This window comes from Fusarium vanettenii (assembly GCF_000151355.1).
Source record: "Fusarium vanettenii 77-13-4 chromosome 2 genomic scaffold NECHAsca_18_chr2_1_0, whole genome shotgun sequence".
In the NCBI taxonomy this organism is placed as follows: domain Eukaryota; kingdom Fungi; phylum Ascomycota; class Sordariomycetes; order Hypocreales; family Nectriaceae; genus Fusarium; species Fusarium vanettenii.
This window is the reverse complement of record NW_003315867.1, coordinates 3498137-3517929: the sequence shown is the minus strand read 5'-3', so window position 1 is coordinate 3517929 and position 19793 is coordinate 3498137. Positions and strand designations below refer to the sequence as shown.

At 54.4% G+C, this 19793-nt stretch overlaps 7 protein-coding genes across 7 annotated transcripts; 3 read left to right on the top strand and 4 right to left on the bottom strand.

Annotated features, from left to right (window-relative positions):
• Positions 1–7: 7 nt before the first annotated feature.
• On the bottom strand, positions 8–1683 carry NECHADRAFT_58588 (uncharacterized protein). The gene has a single exon (XM_003046184.1). It carries the CDS (start codon positions 1657–1659, stop codon positions 109–111), a length of 1551 nt encoding a protein of 516 aa, XP_003046230.1. The 5' UTR covers positions 1660–1683; the 3' UTR covers positions 8–108.
• A 263-nt stretch (positions 1684–1946) lies between these two features.
• NECHADRAFT_32766 (uncharacterized protein) lies at positions 1947–3439 on the bottom strand (the record flags this gene model as incomplete). The annotated part of the gene is made up of 2 exons (XM_003046183.1): positions 1947–2667; positions 2724–3439. 2 exons carry the CDS (start codon positions 3437–3439, stop codon positions 1947–1949), a joined length of 1437 nt encoding a protein of 478 aa, XP_003046229.1.
• A 1211-nt stretch (positions 3440–4650) lies between these two features.
• NECHADRAFT_33954 (uncharacterized protein) lies at positions 4651–5914 on the bottom strand (the record flags this gene model as incomplete). Its single annotated transcript, XM_003046182.1, has 3 exons — positions 4651–5398; positions 5611–5749; positions 5878–5914. 3 exons carry the CDS (start codon positions 5912–5914, stop codon positions 4651–4653), a joined length of 924 nt encoding a protein of 307 aa, XP_003046228.1.
• A 573-nt stretch (positions 5915–6487) lies between these two features.
• NECHADRAFT_33176 (uncharacterized protein) lies at positions 6488–8793 on the top strand (the record flags this gene model as incomplete). Its single annotated transcript, XM_003046762.1, has 3 exons — positions 6488–6532; positions 6603–8539; positions 8592–8793. The coding sequence occupies 3 exons, from the start codon at positions 6488–6490 to the stop codon at positions 8791–8793; spliced, it is 2184 nt and encodes a 727-aa protein (XP_003046808.1).
• A 1560-nt stretch (positions 8794–10353) lies between these two features.
• On the top strand, positions 10354–12039 carry NECHADRAFT_103573 (uncharacterized protein). The gene is made up of 2 exons (XM_003046761.1): positions 10354–10723; positions 10785–12039. Exons 1-2 carry the CDS (start codon positions 10467–10469, stop codon positions 11767–11769), a joined length of 1242 nt encoding a protein of 413 aa, XP_003046807.1. The 5' UTR covers positions 10354–10466; the 3' UTR covers positions 11770–12039.
• A 389-nt stretch (positions 12040–12428) lies between these two features.
• On the bottom strand, positions 12429–13115 carry NECHADRAFT_76854 (uncharacterized protein; the record flags this gene model as incomplete). The annotated part of the gene is made up of 1 exon (XM_003046181.1): positions 12429–13115. The coding sequence occupies one exon, from the start codon at positions 13113–13115 to the stop codon at positions 12429–12431; it is 687 nt and encodes a 228-aa protein (XP_003046227.1).
• Positions 13116–17528: 4413 nt separating this feature from the next.
• Positions 17529–19749, top strand: NECHADRAFT_66821 (uncharacterized protein; the record flags this gene model as incomplete). The annotated part of the gene is made up of 2 exons (XM_003046760.1): positions 17529–18709; positions 18759–19749. The coding sequence occupies 2 exons, from the start codon at positions 17529–17531 to the stop codon at positions 19747–19749; spliced, it is 2172 nt and encodes a 723-aa protein (XP_003046806.1).
• Between the last annotated feature and the right edge of the window lie 44 nt (positions 19750–19793).

The window sequence follows — 19793 nt, the reverse complement described above, 5'->3', positions numbered from 1 at the left end:
ACCAAGACTTTCTATATACCCAAAACCTTGTATACAGGCCTTTCGGCAGCAAGACTAAAAGCCTTGGCTCTATCAACTCTAACACTCAATACTCATACAGTGTATCCTCTATTTCTTCTCCTTGAACTTCCACTCGGCGTGGCGGTGCAGCATGTAATCCTTGCTCTGGATACCCTTCCAGATACCATACAGACCACCCAACGGTGGCTTGCTCTTGAGGGAGCGCTTCCACTTTTGACGCTCCTCCTTGCGGGCCTCGACGTCAACCTTGACCTTGTCGTGGACGGTGGGCAGGGTGTCGGCGTGGTACTTCTTCCTGAGAGCCTCATACCATGGTCGGTCATAGAGCTTCCAGAACTCCTCCTCGTTGTAGTACGTGTGCGCATAAAGCCACTTCAAGCCACCCAGCTCGACGAGCTTGTCCTCGAGAGCGCGGTTCTTGGTAACAAACTCATCCGGGTCAGTGGGGCCCCAGCCCCATAGCCCAATGTTCAGAGACGGAGGGGTGGACACGGTACCGTCGGCGGCGGTCTCGGTCTCGCCAGTGTGCGGGTGGAAGGTGGGAGGAGGAGTCTGCTTCAGAGGACACAACCAAAGGGGCCAGATGTTGAAGTTCTCAGCCGTGTAGTCGACAAAGGCCTCGGCAGTGCGGTAGGGCAGGCCGAGGTCCTGAACGATGAAGCGGGCGGATTCACCACTGCCGTGGAGGGCGCGGTAGAGCATGCGAGTATGGAGAAAGTCATCGAGGAACCAGCGGAAGAATCGGGTGAAAGGTACGCCCTTGAAGTAGTCAAAGGCTGCGGCGCCTACCCAGAAGCCGCCGCGGTCATAGCGGAAGAAGTATTCGGCGAGGGGGATGTAATCGACGGGGGAAGAGGACGAGGCGGCGGAGTCAACGGTAGGACCAGCGGAGGGGACGTTTTGAGTGCGATCTTTGACGTGGAGGTAGTACCAGGGATCCCAAGCACCACTGAAAGTCTGGATCTTGGTATCGGCGGGCTTCTCATCGGTCAAGGTACCAGTGACAACTACGCCATGGTCCTTGGAGAAGAGGATACCGTCGACGTAGTCATTGGCGGGGTTCTCGGTTTCGGCGCGGATACGGGCAACGGCCTCGGCGACGCTGCTGGTGCGATGATATGTAGTACGAACAAACTTCTTAGCCTCCTTGAGCTGCAGCTCGAGCAGCGTGGTCACGCCGAGGGAGCCGACGGCACCAGCGGCGCCGCGGAAGAGGTCAGCACGCTCCTCCCGCGACGCACGAACAACCTCTCCGTTTCCAAGCACAATCTCTGCCCAATTGACCGTATCGTTGAAGAATCCGTACTTGAATGATGAGCTCTCGCCCGCTGTACCCGCGAAGCCGCCTCCGGCTGTGATACCGGGGAACTCCATGACGACGGGGGGAACAAGGCCGTGCTTAAGCGTCGACTCGACGAGCTTATCCATTGGCACATTGGGCTCGACGAGGGCGGTGCGAGTAGCACGATCGACTTGAAGAACATTGCGAAGAGCGCTGATGTCGACGACGGGCTTGCCGGTCAGCTGAGGACGAGTGCTGTTCGTGGAGCCATGGAAGATGCGGTATGGCTCGCGACGCTCAAAGAAGCCGCGGACGGCCGAGGCGATGGAGGCGACGGCCTGCTTGTGGCGCTCCATTGGTATCGTGGGGAACCCCTCGGGGATGGCGGATGATGATGTTGGAGGGAGCTTGGAGCTTGCGGATCAGCCAAGTTGGAGAATTTTGGTGGGTCCGGCCGGTGTCGGGTTCGGAAGCCGGAAGCTGCGGGGGCGGAGCCGATGGGGATGATGACGGTGATTGATAACGGAGATTATAGAAGGCGTGTGAGTTGTATATAAAAAGTATCTGCCATATCAATCATTCCCATATGTACCAAACATGTATTCTACCATATATACAAAAAAACAAGTTATCGACATGCTACCTATAGCTTTGCAATTGGCACCTCTAGCAACCTCTCCTCTAACCCTGCCTTTTGCAGCACCCTCTCCTGTACCTCTTTCTCCGAAACATCACTGAGCTCTTCAAACCGCAGTGGAATCTCCTCCAACGTCCTCGCCTTGACCGTCACGGCCCTCGTCTCAATCGCCGCAGGGTCTTCTACAGCAGCGCGGATGAAAGCCGCCCATCCATCGTAACACCGGCGCGTGGTGGGTACGTCACGCAACAGCAGCGCGAAGCAGTGAGGCATGGCCTCGTACTCTTCAAACACGACCCGCACGCCGTCAGCCTCGAGCTTGCGCGCGAGGTACTTGTCCTCGTACGCGAGGATCTCCCATCCTGTGCAGATGTAGACGGGCGGCGCGCCCTTCCAACTGCGCGCCATGACGAGTGATGCTAGTGGGTGAGCTGCTAGGTCATCGGCAACGTACATGTTGCGCCTTGGTGGGTTTGAGGGCCAGGCATCACATGGAGGAATGTCTAGTTTGTCCATGGTCTCGGGCTTGGGGAGGTAGTCATACGGCGTCGGCGTGGCCATCTCCCATGTCGGCGAGCTCTGTGTGACGTCTACCCAAGGAGAATTGACTGCAATGCCAGCTGGCATTGGAACCTCACGCAGCTCGCCGTGCCATAGGATCCGAGAGTCTTGCTGACGAAGCTCGAGAATGAGCTGGAGCAGCGAGAGCGCAAGATTGCCGCCAGCACTATCAAGTTTCATATTAACATGTGGCTATCCGGGGTCCCGAGAATAGAATCGTACCTATCACCGGCAATTACAATGTGCTCCGGCTGCACAGGATCGTGGTACGCATCCGGAGGAGGGTACAGCAGGGTAAAATAAGACACCAGCGCATCAAGCAGCGCAGAAGGGAACGGGTGCTGCGGTGCGAGGCGATAACGCACCGAGTAGCACCGACCACCCGTCAGCTCAGCCAGCTTCTTAGTCGTAGGACGATGTGTCGAGGGGTCGCAGAGGTAGTAGGCGCCGCCGTGCAAGTACAGGACCGTCGTCGGACGGCGGCACTCGCGCATCATGCCGTGGTACCGCTCCCGCTCCGACACGTCAGGCAGCGGAGCGCCGCGGGCCACACCGCCCCGGTGGCCGGTCCACTCGGCCTCGACGTCGACCAGGTCGGGCACCGGGACCCGGCATGTGGTGGCGCCCGCGAGGCGCTCGAGGGTGCTGATGAGGGTGTCCCGGATGGAAGTCTCTGGTGGCCTTGGGCTGGCATACTTGCTAACCCATATGTGGCCTCTTATGCCCGGGTCTCGAAGGGTGAGCTTTTGCGTGGAAGAGATGCTGTGGGGTGTTGAGGGGACAAGCAGAGCTCGGAGGCAGGCGACGACGAGGGAGCTATGAAGGTCGAGATACTTGGCGGTATCTGAGATGCGCAGGATGTGGAGGAGAGAGTGACGGAGGATGAGGGGGACTAAGGGGATGACCGCCCGGATGGTCTCGAGGGTTTCTGAGTTCATCTTGAGGGGAGATCAAGACTTGGATGTATCGCAATTGTGAGGAGAAGGTGATGGTGTTGTGGGTATGAGTGGTGATGTAAGTGATCCAGATGGGATGGTGGAGTAAAAGGCCAGCGTCTAACTCTTCTTCTGTCAAGTGTATCCTGTCGGGTTTATTGTTGTTAATTCATAGAATAAGCACGTTGTAAAAACCCTCATCTAAAAACCAAGAACAGACACGAAAGCGGTCGAATTGAGGCGTCGCGATGGGAGGTGTCGCAAGGGAAAGATGGCTGAGATCAAGAATGAGACTTGTCCACCGCCTAGCCAGCCACCGTAGCTGCTCTTATTGGCACGAGAGCCCAATACCAAGCAAATATTGAGACCTGAATTGCCTCCAGAGCCAATGACGCCTTCCTGTCAGTCCATGACAAGGTCAATCAGTGAACTCTTCGCCACTAGTGGATGGTCTGGCAAGCCGGGTTATCTCTCTCGTCACGGCATAGACAACGCTCGGGGAAACTCGATGAAGAAAGTGACATGTCATCAATTAGGAATAGTTTATACAAGAGTTGAAGTGACGGAAGCGGGCAGAGATCATGAGCTTTGAAGCGAGCCTCGGCACGGATGTTTAGGCTAGCGGTTTTCAGCTGCTGGGGTATGGATGTGCCGATCATCGGCGTCCACGGTCCCTGATTTACCGAGACAGCTACTGAGAATCTGGCGCTCATGAAGGATATTCTGTATCATGACTCGTCTTAATCCTTGCTTGCTAGAGGTTATATCAGAGAGGTGTGTTGGGCGGTGTAGGTGATGCCTCACAGCACTGCTCAAAGTGGTAATTTTTGCGGGAACTGCATAATAAAGGACATACAAGCATTAAGGAGACGCATGCAAAGGCGCTGCAGAACGAACAGCTTGCATCTGAAAGCTAGTGGCGCATACAGGGTCAACTCCTCTGATTGGCTTCAAGATGTGGCTTCAGAGGAACAGAGAAAGATCAATTACACTAAACCACACATCCACATTGTGATATTATCACCTGCGAATGATAACCAAGTTTGTGATAGTCAACATTGATATCTGACAAGACGGATTAACGCTACAACTACCCCATAAAACACTCCTATCAGCCGACCCTATTATCCCAGAGTCTCCATTTGTCCAAAGTTGTAGATGCATAGGATACTGTACAAGCGAGAAGAAAAAATAACTAAATATCAAGACATCTCCTAAGAGCTGGAGCCGCTAGCGGCCGCCTCCTTGGGCTCGTCCGCCTTGACCTGGGTCGACGAGGTGTCGTTCTGGTTGGCCATGGCCATCTGCCAGGCAGGGATAGACTTCTTGCCAGTCATGTTGGCAAGAGGCGACGAGGATCGGTTAAGCAAGGGGGCCGAGGGGAAGGTAGGCTTAGGAACCTCAGCAGCGGGAGTGGTCGTGGTAGACTCGACTGCGGTCTTCTCTCCGTTGGTCTTGGGGGCCGAGCTGGGAGCCGCCGGGGTGCTTGTGCTGCCGACGCCGCTGGCACCACCACTAATGCTACCGCTAGCGCCTCGCAAGAAGGTTGAGCTTGTAGGGGTAGAAACGCTGCTCGACATGCGCTGCGAAACCAGGGTCTTAAGGCTGGTAAGCTCAGTGTTGATCTCACGCAGTCGTCCATCGGTCAGGCCCTTCTGATTCTCGAGCGCCTTGGGGATCGCGTCCTTGAGGGACTGGACCTCATCCCGGATTCGGTTCGCATCATCCTCTCGTCGTCGATTGGCCGCCTTGAGGTCTGTCATGACGGTCTCGAGGTCCGCAATCGCAGCATCCAACTTTTCTGTTCGCTCCTTTTCAGCCGTCTTAAGGCTCTCGGTGTCCTTTGCGAGCTGCTCGACAAGAGTGAAGGCTCGGTCAAACTGTTCTTCGATCGATTTCTTATCTTGCTCGAGCTTCTCTGGCGTCGGGGGTGCCACCAGGGGGTAGATGTAGCGCTGCCTCCTTGTTAGTCCACAATAACCAAGTCATGTCGCAAGAGGTTACAAACCTTGCCCAGAGAGTACACTCCGTAGGAAACTCCGCTAACTACTGTCGCCATGATGAACCAGTCCCTCCAGTCTCTCCTTGGGGGAGGCGGCGGCTGCCAAGCATGCTGTGGATAGGGCGGATAGTATTGTTGAGGAGGAGGAGGACCGGCGGGAGCGCCGGCATACGAAGGAGTCGGTGTAGGCGGCGCATTGCCTCCTGTTCGGGCCAGAGCAACGTCGATTTCCTCCTGGGTCAGGTTCTTGCTTCGCAGGAACGAGATGCGGTTCTCGACGGAAGACGATGCGACGCTGGGATCCTGAAGGACTGCGATCAGTTAGCATTGACATTCAGGGTTGTTGCTATCGCATAGGAAGAAACCAACATTGCGCCTATTCAGGAGTCAGTATTCAAGTCCAACATTGCGGTCGCGGTGGCTGGGAGACGCGATCAACTTACCGCAGAGGCCACGAGGTCTTCGCGAATAGCCATGATTGACTTGTAGCCGTCAGACGGCTCTCACCACAGCATCCGAGTCGCAAAGAGTTGAAGGAGTGATGGCCGAACACGTCCGGGTGATGATGGAAGGGAAAATGACAAATGCATGTGCTTCTTGCGGAGGCTCGAAGTTGAAGGCGTGGGGACGGAGTCTGGAGCCGGGAGCTGGCCCGGGGAAATGCGTGGTCGAGCCGAGGCAGGCGGTACGTACCTCTCCAACGAACCGGTCGACACCAGGCTGTCTTGGGAAGTTGCGATGAGACTTGAGTCACGTGCTGACGTTAATTGATGCCCCACTCTGCCAGCTCAACCATGCTCCACTTGCAACCACGACCTTCTTCTAGCCAATCAAAAGCTAGATGAGATCGTTTGTTTACTTTCCCGCCGAGCAACACACTTCCAGCGCCCAATCTTTCTAATCTTGCCCTGACGCCTCTTTCGCACCCTCGCATCCCACCCCTCGCAACATCATCACCGACAAGTTACTGACGAAAAACTAAACCTACAATACTCGCCGACATCGCGCGTTCATTCCATCGCAGTCGCGTGCTGCCTGTCACACCGGATATGTCCCAAGATACGGGCCTGTGGAGTGTCAGAAGACCCAGAGAGGTGCGACCGCTCCCCGCCTTTTACAATACGCGCGCCTTGACTTGCAACATTTTTCTAACTCTCTGCATAGACCCTCGGAGGTATCAGCGCAAACAGCGCCCTTCCACAGCCTGGTTCGACTATGAAGCGATCCGGCCCCAACAGTGGCGCCAATTACCCGGGCAGTCATGTCCGGTCCATGTCGGGATCTAGGCAATCCCTCGCCCTGCCGCGCCCAAGTCAACCTCTTTTCAAGCGTTCGTCGTCCGGAACCAACCTCGCCGACCTTGGTCTGTCCTCAGTCAAGCGTTCCTCGTTCCAACCGAAGCCGACTTTTACTCCCGGTGCCACGACGACGCGAGCCTCTACCGATGGTGACCGACGTAGCAGCGTATACCGGCCTCGCCAGTCGACAGCGGCTCCCATGACCCACCAGAGCTTCTTCCAGGCTACTCCCCAACCTGCCGGTGTTCCCCGCGACCCCCGACCTCTGAAGGATCGCGCCTTTCAAGCTCGCATCGGACAAGAGATTTTGGAGTACATGGTCAATTACAATTTCGAGATGGAGATGAAGCATGTTCTTTCGCAGAATGTCCTCAAGTCACCGACCCAGAAGGACTTTAACTACATGTTTCAATGGCTCTATCACCGTATCGACCCCAGCTACAGATTCCAGAAGAGCATCGACCAGGAAGTGCCGCCTCTCCTGAAGCAGATGAGGTATCCTTTTGAGAGGAGCATCACCAAGAGCCAGATCTCTGCCGTGGGAGGACAAAACTGGAGCACATTCCTTGGTCTTCTTCACTGGATGATGCAGTTGGCCCAGATGCTAGATGGCTACGCGAACTGCAGCTACGACGAAGCTTGTATGGAGAGCGGGGTCGATGTTAGCGGTGACCGCATCATCTTTGACTTTCTCAGCAACGGATACCGGGACTGGTTGGCCATGGACGATGATATGGGTGACGAGGAGGCGGAACGTGTTTTGGCGCCTCATGTCCAGTCCATGGCCGCCGCATTTGAGCAGTCAAACTCCAAGTACACGTCACAACTCGAAATGCTCGAGGCAGAAAACGCACGACTACTCAAGGCGATCGAGGACATGGAAAAAAACACACCCGACCCGGCAGTTTTGGACAACCACTTCAAGATTATGGAGGAGGACAAGATCAAGTTTGAGGAGTACAACGCACTGGCCATGCAACGGTCAGAGAAGTACGAGAGTCGATCACAGGTTCTACAGGAGGAGCTCGACAAACTAATGGAGGAGCTCCAAGAAGCTGAAGACGAGCGACGTGGTCTGCAAAAGGCCGTCGACGCTCAGGGGATCAGCATGCAGGATATTGACCGCATGACTGCGGAGCGAGAGCGGCTACAAAAAGGCATCGAGTCGGCAGGCCAGCGACTAGAGGAAGTCAAGAAGAAGGTGTCAGAGAAGGAGATTGACGCAAGCCGGAAGCTAGATGAGCTCGAGCGGATGGTTGATCGGTACAACACCGTGGCATACCAGATCGCCTTGATCCCATCGACAGCAGCCAATGCTAAGGGAGAAGAGTTTGAACTCCAGGTTATGGTCAATGACAGCTCGGACCTCACATCTTCCAACTTCAAGGGGTCTACAGGGGCGGCTTCGTCAGACCGCTTGCTAGCAGACCACGCGACTGGATACCAGCCAGGACACATTCTTAACCTGGACCTCCGAGGCAAGATTCGAAAGAGCTTCTTGGCGCTACGCAAGGAGATTTCAGAGCGTCGAAGTGCCGCAATGGACGAGATGATGAAAGACCACGACTTGCTGGATGGAATCAAGGAAGCCATTGAAGACAGGCGAAGCGCTGTGGAAGCACTCAACCACCGCGTACGCGCAGCAGAGGAGGAGTATGAGAAGACCAAGGAGATTACAACAGCGCAGAAGCTGGCGTCTGATGCGCAAATCGAGAAGATGGAGAAGGAGTTGTCACGCATGCGAGCTGGTCTGTCCGACTCGGTGCAGGTTCTGGAGCAACGCGAGATCAACACAACCATCGAGTAAGTCCATTTGATGCAGGCCAATGACGGCAATATGCTGACCAGATGATAGATACGAGCAGCTTGTACTCCGGGCCAATGCACTCCGTGAGGAGCTGCACACTGAGATTGACCGGATGCTCAACGATGTCATCAAGTTCAAGATTCACGTTCAAAAGAACCTAGATGACTACGAGGGCTTCGTGGCAGACGAGCTAGAAAAGGAGCTCGGCAGCGAGGAAATGGGCGAGGACACTCGACAAGTCGATATGTGATGACGCTGACGCATGAACCAATCTTTCAAGACGCTTATGAGATGACGAATTGTTTTCCGGCGGCTTTCTGGCTTGTTTCGGGCGTTTGGCGGAGTGATGGACGAGCTGGTTGGAATACAGTCCAGGCTGGTCCTTGTCTTGTCTTGTCGACCTTGTCTATGTTGATGTTGTGTGTTTACTGTTTTGGTTCTTGTTGATATAGGGGTGGAGAGCGGACTTGCATCAATAATGCGCTAGATACCTGGTAGTTTTTGGTTTGAAGGATACCACCCACGGGCCTGATTTGACCTGACCTGGTTCGATACATGCAGCGAGTCTCAACGGGCGGCAGTTTTCTATGCGGACATGAAGCCGCAACTATCAAAGCGTAACAGACAAACCATGCCCTGGTGCAGGGGGCCTTGCTTGGCTTCCACGTTGAGACACCTGCGCTATTGAGGCGCCACAGGGGAACCACATGGCGATGACAGGGATTATGCGAGGGGAGAGGGATGGGCGGCAGATGCAGCGCTTGATGATGGAGGGAGGTGCATTTTAGGTATTTCGTATTCAAAGCGAGAAGAGAGATAAAGCCGAGGTATAATCGAGGTTTATCAAGTTGGTTTCCTGTTGATTATCTGTGTTCATGGATGCAATATGCATGGATGGATGATGTATGTCTTGTGCATGGATATACCGGACTTGAACTCCGCACTCCGGTCAACATGGAGCGGCGTCTGCCTGGAACCGTTGAGAAGAGGAAGATAAAACAAAGGAGAGAAAAATGAAGCGAGGGTAATCAATCACAGGCAAGGGAAAAGTTACGACGGCCTCGGATTGTTCCCGCTCGCACTCGCATACTCTTCAAGGCAATGCTCCTCTCGTCTCCCCGGATGGCTCGGGAAATGGCTCCGCCCACGCGGTCGGCGTCGGACACACGGGGACATGCGGGTCTATTAACTCCGCTAAAGCCCTACGGGGCAACCAAAGGTGCTTGTTGCGACGGTGATGGTGTGTATGTCCCCTTTTTCGTACCTCTCTCTTTGCATTCATTTTTCTTTCTAGAAGATCCTTAAAAGCATAGACCTCGATCTCAAGCCTCTTTGTTGTCCGTGCTTGCGTCTTGTGCCAAGGCTACATTGTTTGTCACTGACTCGTTGCATTGGTTGGGTACCGATCGACCTCTAGTTTTGTATACGCGGACGAAGAGACGAGGCGGACATCTCCATCACTCCGCCCTCAACCATACCAGACGAAAGCTGCTGGCGTCAGCAAAAATCAGATTGTTTTCCCTTTTTGTACAGGACAACAAGCACCGTCATACATTTATTCTTTCACTGCAGCATAAGCCACATACACATACGCGCACCCTCTCGCTACCTGCTTCGTACTTATCTCGCCTCTCTTCTCATCCATACATACCATCCCTCCAAGCCCTCAACCAACCCCCGGACGGCACCTTACCACCCCCGGCCATCCATCCTCCCCTCCCCCCCTATCTACCCTCTTTTAAACTTCCCACCGGCCCCGAAGCCTCCGACGCCTTTCCCGTTCACCATATGCCGCGCCTGCTCCGTCCACCGACCCGTCAACTCTGGCATCAACTCCAACAGACAAATACTCCAGTACAGCAGCCGCAGCAGCAGCAGCAGACCTACTCGTACTCTACCAGCTCATCGGTAGCTTCGCCCACCATGGCTTCCGTCGCCAACTCAGCTTCCGCCAAGCTCACCTCCACCGAGTCCGGCTCCCAGGACGCGTCCGCTCCCAAGACCCCCATCTCTACTACTTCGATCGTCTCCAAGATTCCCGGCCGGTCTACCATTCCTGCAGAAGCGGCTTCGAACCCCCATCATGAGATCAAGCGCGGTACTGTAGTGGGATTCAAGAACCCTTATCCTTCATGGAGTGGTGCTCCTGGTTTCGGCACCATGCTTCGACGGGTCGTCTGGTATGTAGAAACTGTCCCAAAGCTAGCAGTCCCGTGACGGCCAAGCTGACAACACCTCAAGGCCTTCCATCACCGGCGATCTCAAGATGCCCGATACCAGCCCTCCTACCGTTCCCGTCGTCAAACCCCAATGGCTCCCTGATCGTGATAGCTCCGACAAGCTTCGCGCAACCTGGCTAGGCCATGCCTGCTACTATGTCGAGTTCCCCTCAGGTCTGCGGGTGCTCTTCGATCCCGTCTTTGAAGACCGCTGCTCTCCCTTTACCTTTATGGGCCCCAAGCGATACACCCCAAAACCATGCGATATCAAGGACATCCCCATCGTCGACGCCGTTGTCATTAGCCACTCCCATTACGACCACCTTTCCCACTCGTCCATTCTCGAGGTCCAAAAGTACCACCCAGAAGCCCAGTTCTTTGTCGGTCTCGGCCTGGAGACGTGGTTCCGCAAGACGGGCATCCACCACGTTACTGAGCTCGACTGGTGGGAGGATGCCGATCTCAGCGTGACCGTTCGAGACGGCGACCATACTCGTGAGATGACGGCCCGCATCTCGTGTCTGCCCTGCCAGCACACATCAGCTCGTACCCTCTGGGATAAAGACACGACTCTCTGGTGCTCGTGGGCTGTTCGCGCTGACGAAAAGTCGGTCTGGTTCGGTGGCGACACTGGATACCGTGCTGTTCCAGCCATCCCTGCCGGAATCGACGACTACGGTGCCGACTACGAAGCTCTCCCCAGGTGCCCACAGTTCAAGCAGATTGGCGAGCTCCGCGGACCTTTCGATCTCGGTCTAATCCCCATTGGCGCATACTACCCTCGCGTGGCCTTTTCGGCTATGCACGCCAACCCGTACGACTCGGTCGAGATCTTTTGCGACACAAAGTGCACCCGCGCCATGGGCATCCACTGGGGGACGTGGGCGCTGACCATGGAGGAGGTGCTCGAGCCGCCCAAGATGCTCAAGGAGGCGTTGCGTAAGAAGAATATCCCCGAGGTTGGTGTCTTTGACATTTGTGATATTGGTGAGAGCAGAGAGTTTTAAGGCTGTTGAGAGATGAAGCGGCATATTTCATGACAAAGCGAACAGAGACAAGACCAAGTGAGGCGATTGTTAGAGAATACCCTTGGCGCATTATTTTTGTATTACTTATGTATGGAGAGGTTCTTTCTTTTGGTGTATTACCTGCATAGTTGGGTGTTGCATTCTTGTCTACACTATTTCACGATTTTAAAAGGATAAAGCTTGTAAAAGATGATAGTCTGTAAACGCTAATAGAAGCGCACAATGGATTTCTCTCCTCTTCTGCCAATCATTCTATCAACCCAAGCTCAAAGTAAACAAAGGCATGATGTCACTTGCCGAGAGGCAATGGGTCCTGATCTACGCATGGGTTTTGGTTCAAGTATCCAATCAGGACTCGAGACTTGCAAAAGCAAACATTGATCAAAGTTCAGGTATCTCATTTCATACATACACACATGATCCAAACTCATGCCTTGGCCTTGTCATAATCTGTCCGTCGACAGCTGGTGTTCATAATCCTTCATCAACTCCCGGTACGCCATCCAAGTAAACTGATTAAACTATACAAGACTTTCAAAAATAGTATCATGTCAAGAAAATAAAAAGGGGCCTTCATCCTGGAAGACCCGGGTCCGCTCATTAACCCATTCATACAAAGTGTCATTTTCGTCAATCATTCATTCTTCCTCATCAGACGAGTAGTAACTCTCCGAATCGGGGGAGTAGCCACCCTGGTGATTCTGGCCCGTCAGGTCGATGAAGGGCGCACCGCCTGGCATAGCAGGGGGGGCCATGCCATGTGGAGGAGGAGGAGGGTGAGGCATGTGCATGGGAGGTGGAGGGACGAAGCCGCCAGGGCCAGGTCCGAATCCGCCCATGCCGGGTGGTGGTGGTGGGTTCATCGGGGGCTGGGGCGGGACAAAGTGGCCGTTGGCCGGGACCGGGGGTGGGGGCTGCGGCCGGGGAACGGCACCCTCAAAGTGCTTGCGGGAGCCGGAACCACCGCTCTTGCGGCTTCGTCCGCTTCGGCTGCTACGGCCGCTGGTGCTGCTGCTACCACTTCCGTAGTAGTTGCCGCTGTGAGGGCTGGCAACCCAGTAGAGTTGGGTCTCGGGCTGGCTCCAATATGAATAGGAAGAGCCTCCGGAGCGGGTAGACCTGTCGTCACGGATATCCCGCTCCCGAGTCTTTCTCTTGACAGCGGTGGCCCCGGACGGAGCGCCGGCAGCCCAGGAGAGGAAACGGATAGAGAGGGGTTGCTTCTTGGGAAGCTTGGTATAAGTGATGCTGTAAGAGGAAGAGGTGGAGCTGAAGCGGTCATCCGAGCAAACGGACGAGCCACCGGAATAAGACTTGGGCGACATGGCTGAGTAGGGCAACTGGGCAGTTCAATTCAAGATCAGAATAAGGCGGGGTGGCGATGGAGATTCCTTGGATATGCGGTTGATGATGTGCAGTTCATGAACTGGAGGGTTCGTGCCTTTGGAGTTGTGAAAGGCAGATCCCAGAAAGGCAGTGGCAACAAATGACTATAATGGATGGGGTTCCCTTGTCAGAGGGCACAATGATCGACAGGCAAAAGCTGAAGAAGAAAGGTGAGGCATACAAAAAGGTCGGAAGCACGAGGATACGGGGCGAAGTTTATAGTCCACGGGGTCCCTCCTACGAAAGCTCAGCCGGGCGAAGCGAGCCCAGCGGCTGCTAGGACTCAAAAGCATCCATATGCTGCGGGCGACGAGAAAAGAGGCAGCTGCGTTATTGTCTTTGATGTTGCACATTTGATGCAGGCTCTCTCTTACAGGAGGCTAAAAGAAGAAAAGGAGAAGAGACAAGGATTGGAACCAAGTGGGTGTGTTGAGCCGTCCTGCAGGCAGGCTCTGGGTGTACAAGAGAGCCCGGCGGGACAATACGACACGGCCCCCCAGGAGGAGGCATATCATGTACCTCGCCGGTATCCCCATGGGCTCAGCTACCAATGGATCTCGGTGTCGGCGAGATGGAGAAACGTATGGCGAGGCTCTGCGAATGAGAAGAATGGTCAGAGGGGGGGGTGCGTTCCGATGCCGTGCGAGCTGGGGGGCGATCATGCGCCACAGTCCGCCTCGCCTTTGGGAAAGAGAGGGGTAAACGTGAGAGGTGATAGAATGTTGGCGGCTCGAGGGTGTGAGAGGTGCAAATCTCGAGGACGAGTGATTTGGGGTGAAGCGGACGCAATGTGGTGATGAGATGTGATGAACATGGTTCGCCGGCATTGCATCGAGATAATTTGGTACGCAACCAGGAACTAGACGTACAAAACTTTGAGATTGACTCAATTGGCTATGAAACTCGAATTCAAAATCTCTGGACCTGGGGTAGAGGAGTGGATAGGAGTAACGGGGCAGTGAAACCTGGTCGATACAAGGTCGTCAGAGACAAACCACCACGGACGGCCCGAGATAAGCACAAGCGGGAATCACTTTTTAGCTCGCTCAGTGGAGAGAGAGGGAGGAACATGACCAGAGACGAAATGCAGGTGAGAGAGGAACGGCATGCGAACCAGGCAAAGCTGCGCCCGGGGAGACCGCCCGGTGGACTGGGGTTACCGCCCGGGTCCACGTAGCTGGCTTGCCTTCTATGCAGAATACATGATAAATGAGGCTGCACGAGCTGTCACACAGTAAGAAATACATTTGACTTGTTTCCCCCGCGCGTGGCCTGGCTGAGAATGCGGGCGTCGTTTCGGTCAGAGTACCGTAGTGGTAGACGATTGGATAAGATGTGCCAGGGTTGCTCAGCTGCAGGCGTCCGAAGAGGACTTTGGTTCGCTGACAGAAGTGGACTATGAGGTGATGGGCTTTTCTCCCTTCAGGTTACCCTCGTGGACTGATGGATTTTTTTGTTGCAAGAATAAGCGCGGTTGACTCGACATGCGCTGCAACAACGGCTGAAAAAGTCAAAGTGTAAGAAGGGTTGATGGAAAGGACAGAAGGTCCTTCAAGATAGGGCTGACGGGTCAGGGATGGAGGCTCGAGAGGTGCATCTGGCTGCCTCTTGTATAGGTGTGAACCTTGGTCAAGGGTTGACTACTATCAAAAGTTTAGGGTAGTTGTTTTCTCCATCGCCAAGTCATGAATCTTGGGTAAATCCACCAACTCGTAGTTGGTCAGTGTCTCTCTGGCCGATCCTCACTCGTTCCCTCGATTCAAAAAGCCGAGTCTCTTACCAGCAAATGCGAGTGCTCGAGTATTTCTCACATATGCCCTCAGGCACGAGGTCAACCCGAATATTAGGGTTGCCCCGTGGTTGGCCAGTTGGCTGCAGGTCGACAGTTGAAATGACCAGCACACGGCCCATCAGAAAAGCAGGGCGAACGTTTTAATTACAACAGCTTCACTTTTTCAACTTTTCTGGTGTGGTCGATTATAAGATGGCCAGACCTGCAATAGAAAGGTATTCGCTGCATGGTCCTCTACACCATCTTTCATTGACAACACATGCATACAAGTCGTCCAACAATGTCTGCATCTTGGTCAAACCAAGGCTGCAATTCTCCTTGGATGTTCCGTCTCGATTGACGGCAACCCTAGATGATTTGACTAGTTTACCCATCTTTTGCGCCCGTGTTCCCCTTCCCGTGTCCTGGCTACCCGCGTCCGACGTCTCCGACGTCAGGACCTGAGCAAGTGGTTGCACTGGAAGGTGAGTTCACTGCATAACGTCCGACTAATCGGAGAGGACAACTCGGCTTGGGGAGCCATGTGAGTGACACGTTCATAAAAAAACTGATGTTGTCATGGAGTCCTACCCTTGATCCATTCAAACGGTGATTGGAACTACGGATGAGCACGCTCGGATCTGGGGGAAAAAACTTGGAAAGAGACGAAATGCTGGGTAACATGTGGACCAGATGCGGACCCGGCCTCTATCCCGTCAGCTAGGTGAGTGAATATCCTCATCCCCCGAGTGATAATCCGAAGGACGGCGTTTCCTGGAGCACACGCCGTGACCCGGGCCCATTGGTTGTCAGGCCCGGTCGGTCGGGATCGTCGTCTCTCGCTACAAACCCTCCCGGTCCGAAGAGGGATGACCGCATCGAGGAATGTGATGGAAGGGAGGAATGGTTCATGAGTTTACAGGAGTTGATCGGCAAGTGGGCAGCAGCGTGAAACAAGATGGAGCCTGTGAGATGTGTCCGTCACTGGAGGAAATATCCAGAGCCGTACAAAACACCGAGGTCAAGTCGGGCGTTGTCCCGTCGTTTCAAACGAGAAAACCACTCTACACGCTGCCTTTCTGTGACGTGAAGTCGTCATTCAACACTTTGACTCCAAAATCTGCCGATGAGGCCATTGCCAAATCTGATGTGTACAATAGGGCCAATCAAGCCACCGTTGGACCTCTCGAGGCCATTGCCAAACAGCACGCGACAAGAGGCAAATCGTAACAGCATCTCCCTCTTTCACCCGTGGAAAACCCGACAGAGCCAAGCTTGTTCTCGGCCTGACAAATGACGGGTAGGGTTTGGTTGCCAAGCTGAAGGCGAGGCATGACATGACGCTGAGATTGGTGATTGATGGTGATGGGGGTTGCCGACATCCGATTAACCAAGAGATGGTGCAGCTAACAGCGCATTCATACGAAGCCGAGGGCCGTATTTATTTGATGCGGCATCCCACTCTCTTTCCCGTATTGAAACGGAACAGTCAGGAAAAAAACAGACACACACACACCAAACTGAAAATAGCATCTTAGTAAAAAAGTCTCCATCGCAATGACGCAGGAATGAAACCTCGCCGGTCCCGCTCAAGGTTCTGTGCAGAGATGTCCGCTGAAAGAAAAAACAATGGTCGGCGCTGAAACCTGGGAGCAGCTGGTGCTTCCATGGAAACAGCGAGTCCCCGCCAATCACGTCGTCGGGGGCCGCATGCTCCGCAGGGCCAAACCTGGAAATCCGTGCAGTCCCTTCGGATGTCCCGACTCGCGCGAGTTCAATTGCTTGGTGATGGATGTTATATTCTTGTTGTATTATCACACGATGCCCTGTATAACCTTCTTTTCTTTTACCGAAATTTGGGCAAAGAAATGGTTAATCATCGCCATCTCCCATACTTTGGTAGCGGCCCCCCTTGCCTCAAACTCAGGTCCAAGCAAGAATAGAAAAAACTCTAGAGCCAGCCCTAGGCCTTGTTCAGTCTAGTCCCCTTTTGGTGCCCTTTCCCCTTTCACGAACCTGGCCTGACTGGGCTGTTTAACTGGGGCAGAGTCGCGCTGGGAGTCGCGCTGGGGCCCTTCAGATTCCCTCTTGACGACAGGCCAGGACAGGCCCACTGCTGGATTGGATTGGACTGGACTGGACTGTTGTGGTGTGGCTCCTGCCCATCTCCTGTTGGCCTGCTCTCCCTCCTGCGTCCCGCTGGGCTCCTTCCACTGGCCACTCACTCGCTCCCTCTCTCCCTCTCGAAACCCGCTTCGCTTTCTTGGCTTTTTGCAGTCTGTCCATCCCATCGATCCATTCAATCCATCTCAACTCCAACTGGGCAGCCAGACAATCATCATCACCATCGTCAAACGTCATCATCGACATCGAACTCGAAGAGCATCGTCGCGGACACGTCCCTCTCGCTCTCCTCGATCGCCTCCCTTCGCCATTGACCCGCCGCCCGACCGACGACTCCCTTGACCCCCTTGCAACAACGACCAAACTTCAACTTCAACGCCCGACGACGGACCATTCCTAGGGTACGCCCTCGTCGGCGTCTCTGGCCTTTAGCCGTGGCCTCCCTTTCCACCACGCCATGGATTCCTCCAACGGCAAGGGCTCCAGCACCTCGCGTCCGTCTTCCGCAAGGCGTTCGCGTTCGTTGAGGTTGTCCACTGGCAGTGGTGCTACCGACGATGACTACGACCTCAGCGCCATGATGGTGGCCGATGGCTTCCGGCCCTCCGAGACTGCCGCATCCTCTACTCAACCTACTTCGAATCCTCGTACCGATCCGTCACTACCATCCGAGGCTTCCTCCCGATCAACGCCCCCTATAGAATCTCACCAGCCGCCAGGTGCTACAGCCTCGTCTCCTGAGATAACATCTGCCATCCGAAACCGTCCTTCCAGTATCTCAAAGCCACCTCGGGCCCACGACTCTCTTGCTCTCAGAAACGAAGGTGGGTCGGCCGTTGGCCGGCCTCATGTGCGCAATGTTCCAAGCGTGTCTTCCGACTCACCCGTTATACGCGCCGAAAGCCCCTACACAGGCCCATCTGGCCCATCACACCCTTACCAGATGTATCCTCAACGGACCCTGAGCGTAGCTACTACTTCGACCACTGCCGCCGCGGTTATTCCGGAAGACCGTTCTTATGGAGGTCCTCGTGGTCCGACTCATCCCTATGCTCTCTACACCCAAAACACAACTTCGACTGAAACGACCACCCCATCGATTCCTGTGGGATTCAATGACATGGGAGCAGGATATCAGCGGCAACTCGGTCCTGATGGAGAGGAGGCGGGTGATTTGATCGGCCCATTGGGACATATGGAGGAACTGCCGCCATACACGAGATATCCGGACACTCCTTTCGCCCCCAAGCCCACGACCGAGACGCCTAGCACCGAGCCTTCGTCTCCGGACAGCAGAAACATTCCTGGAGCCGGTGGGATTGGCATGGCGACTCGCGACCCTGAATTTTCCTCAACCGACGACGATCTGGCTTTACCAAGGACACGTCCCTCGGTCAGGAGTAATACATCCGAGACTAGCCATCACGACATCAACACTGCTGCTGTTGAGGTTGCCGAGAAACCTGCCGTCAACAAATGGCAACGACGTGCAAAGAAGAAGCTTTGGGGGATTGTGCCGTACTGGGCCATTTGCTTGATGACCGTGGGCCTGGTTGTGATGGGCATCATCATGGGTGCTGTTATTGGAACAATCTTCTCTCGAGATGGGCCTCCTGGTGGCCATCCACCCCCTGAAGAGTAAGTGAATCTTGAATATGTTGCCGAATTATCCTGACGTTGGTCTTAGTGCGCAAACCTCATCACCATCAACGACATCGTATGAGCCCGAAACACTCACAGCGATTCCAACTGATCTACCTCCCATGGCCACAGGCCACTATGCGCTCCCAAATATCGAGCCAACGCGGACGAACACGTTGTGTTTCAACAATTCCGACCAGGTTAAAGCCTGGACATGCAAGACCTACTTCCCCCTATGGTCGATCGAGGTCAATGAGGTCTCAACGCCTGACTCCCAGACGTCCTACAAGCTGATACTAACACCGAAGGATGGTTCCCCGGAGCTCCCCTGGGGCATTCAGCCTCCTGATAATCTTCCGCCACAACTCATGGTCTTGGTCAATGACACATCCGCAGGTGGCTTTGGTCCTGCGTGGCGGGTCAAGACGACATACAACAAGACAGTCATTGTTCCTGAGAAGGACTTTCCCTTAACCGGCAAAAGAAAAAGAGGATATGAGGATGATGATGATGAAGATGACGACGACGAGTATATGTATCGCCCTTATCCGCATCGCTTCAAGAAACAGCCTATCCACGCTATGGTGGGCGATAAGCCGTGGGTCTGTACTTGGCCCAACACTGTTCTCGAAGTTTACATCTATCCCAATGAGGTCGCCAAAGTCCCATCATATACCCCATCTGCCACCACCACCTATGGCTCTGCCACTACGACAGCCACCTCTTACGACCCCTACGCGACCGAGTTTGGCAAGGCCGTACCCTACTACCCCAAAGTCTTCAAGATGATAGAGCGTCGCCTTCCCGTGACTGAAAAGACAGTGGCGAGCTGTCAACAGGTTGAAGTGTACGAGGATGGCGAGTGTAAAACGCTCGAGGGCAGCCACACCGTCATTATTGAAGAGATTGAGTCTGGAGACTCTGTCAAATTGTTTTCACCACGGTCGGATATCGAGTCAAAACGAGAGATTTTTGGAGGACTCACTGAACGTGGATCGCTCGAACTTGCTGATTGCAGCTGTCTATGGTCAAATTAAGAAGCTGGTCCGATATGTGCAAATTGGGTTCGGGCCATTGTGGC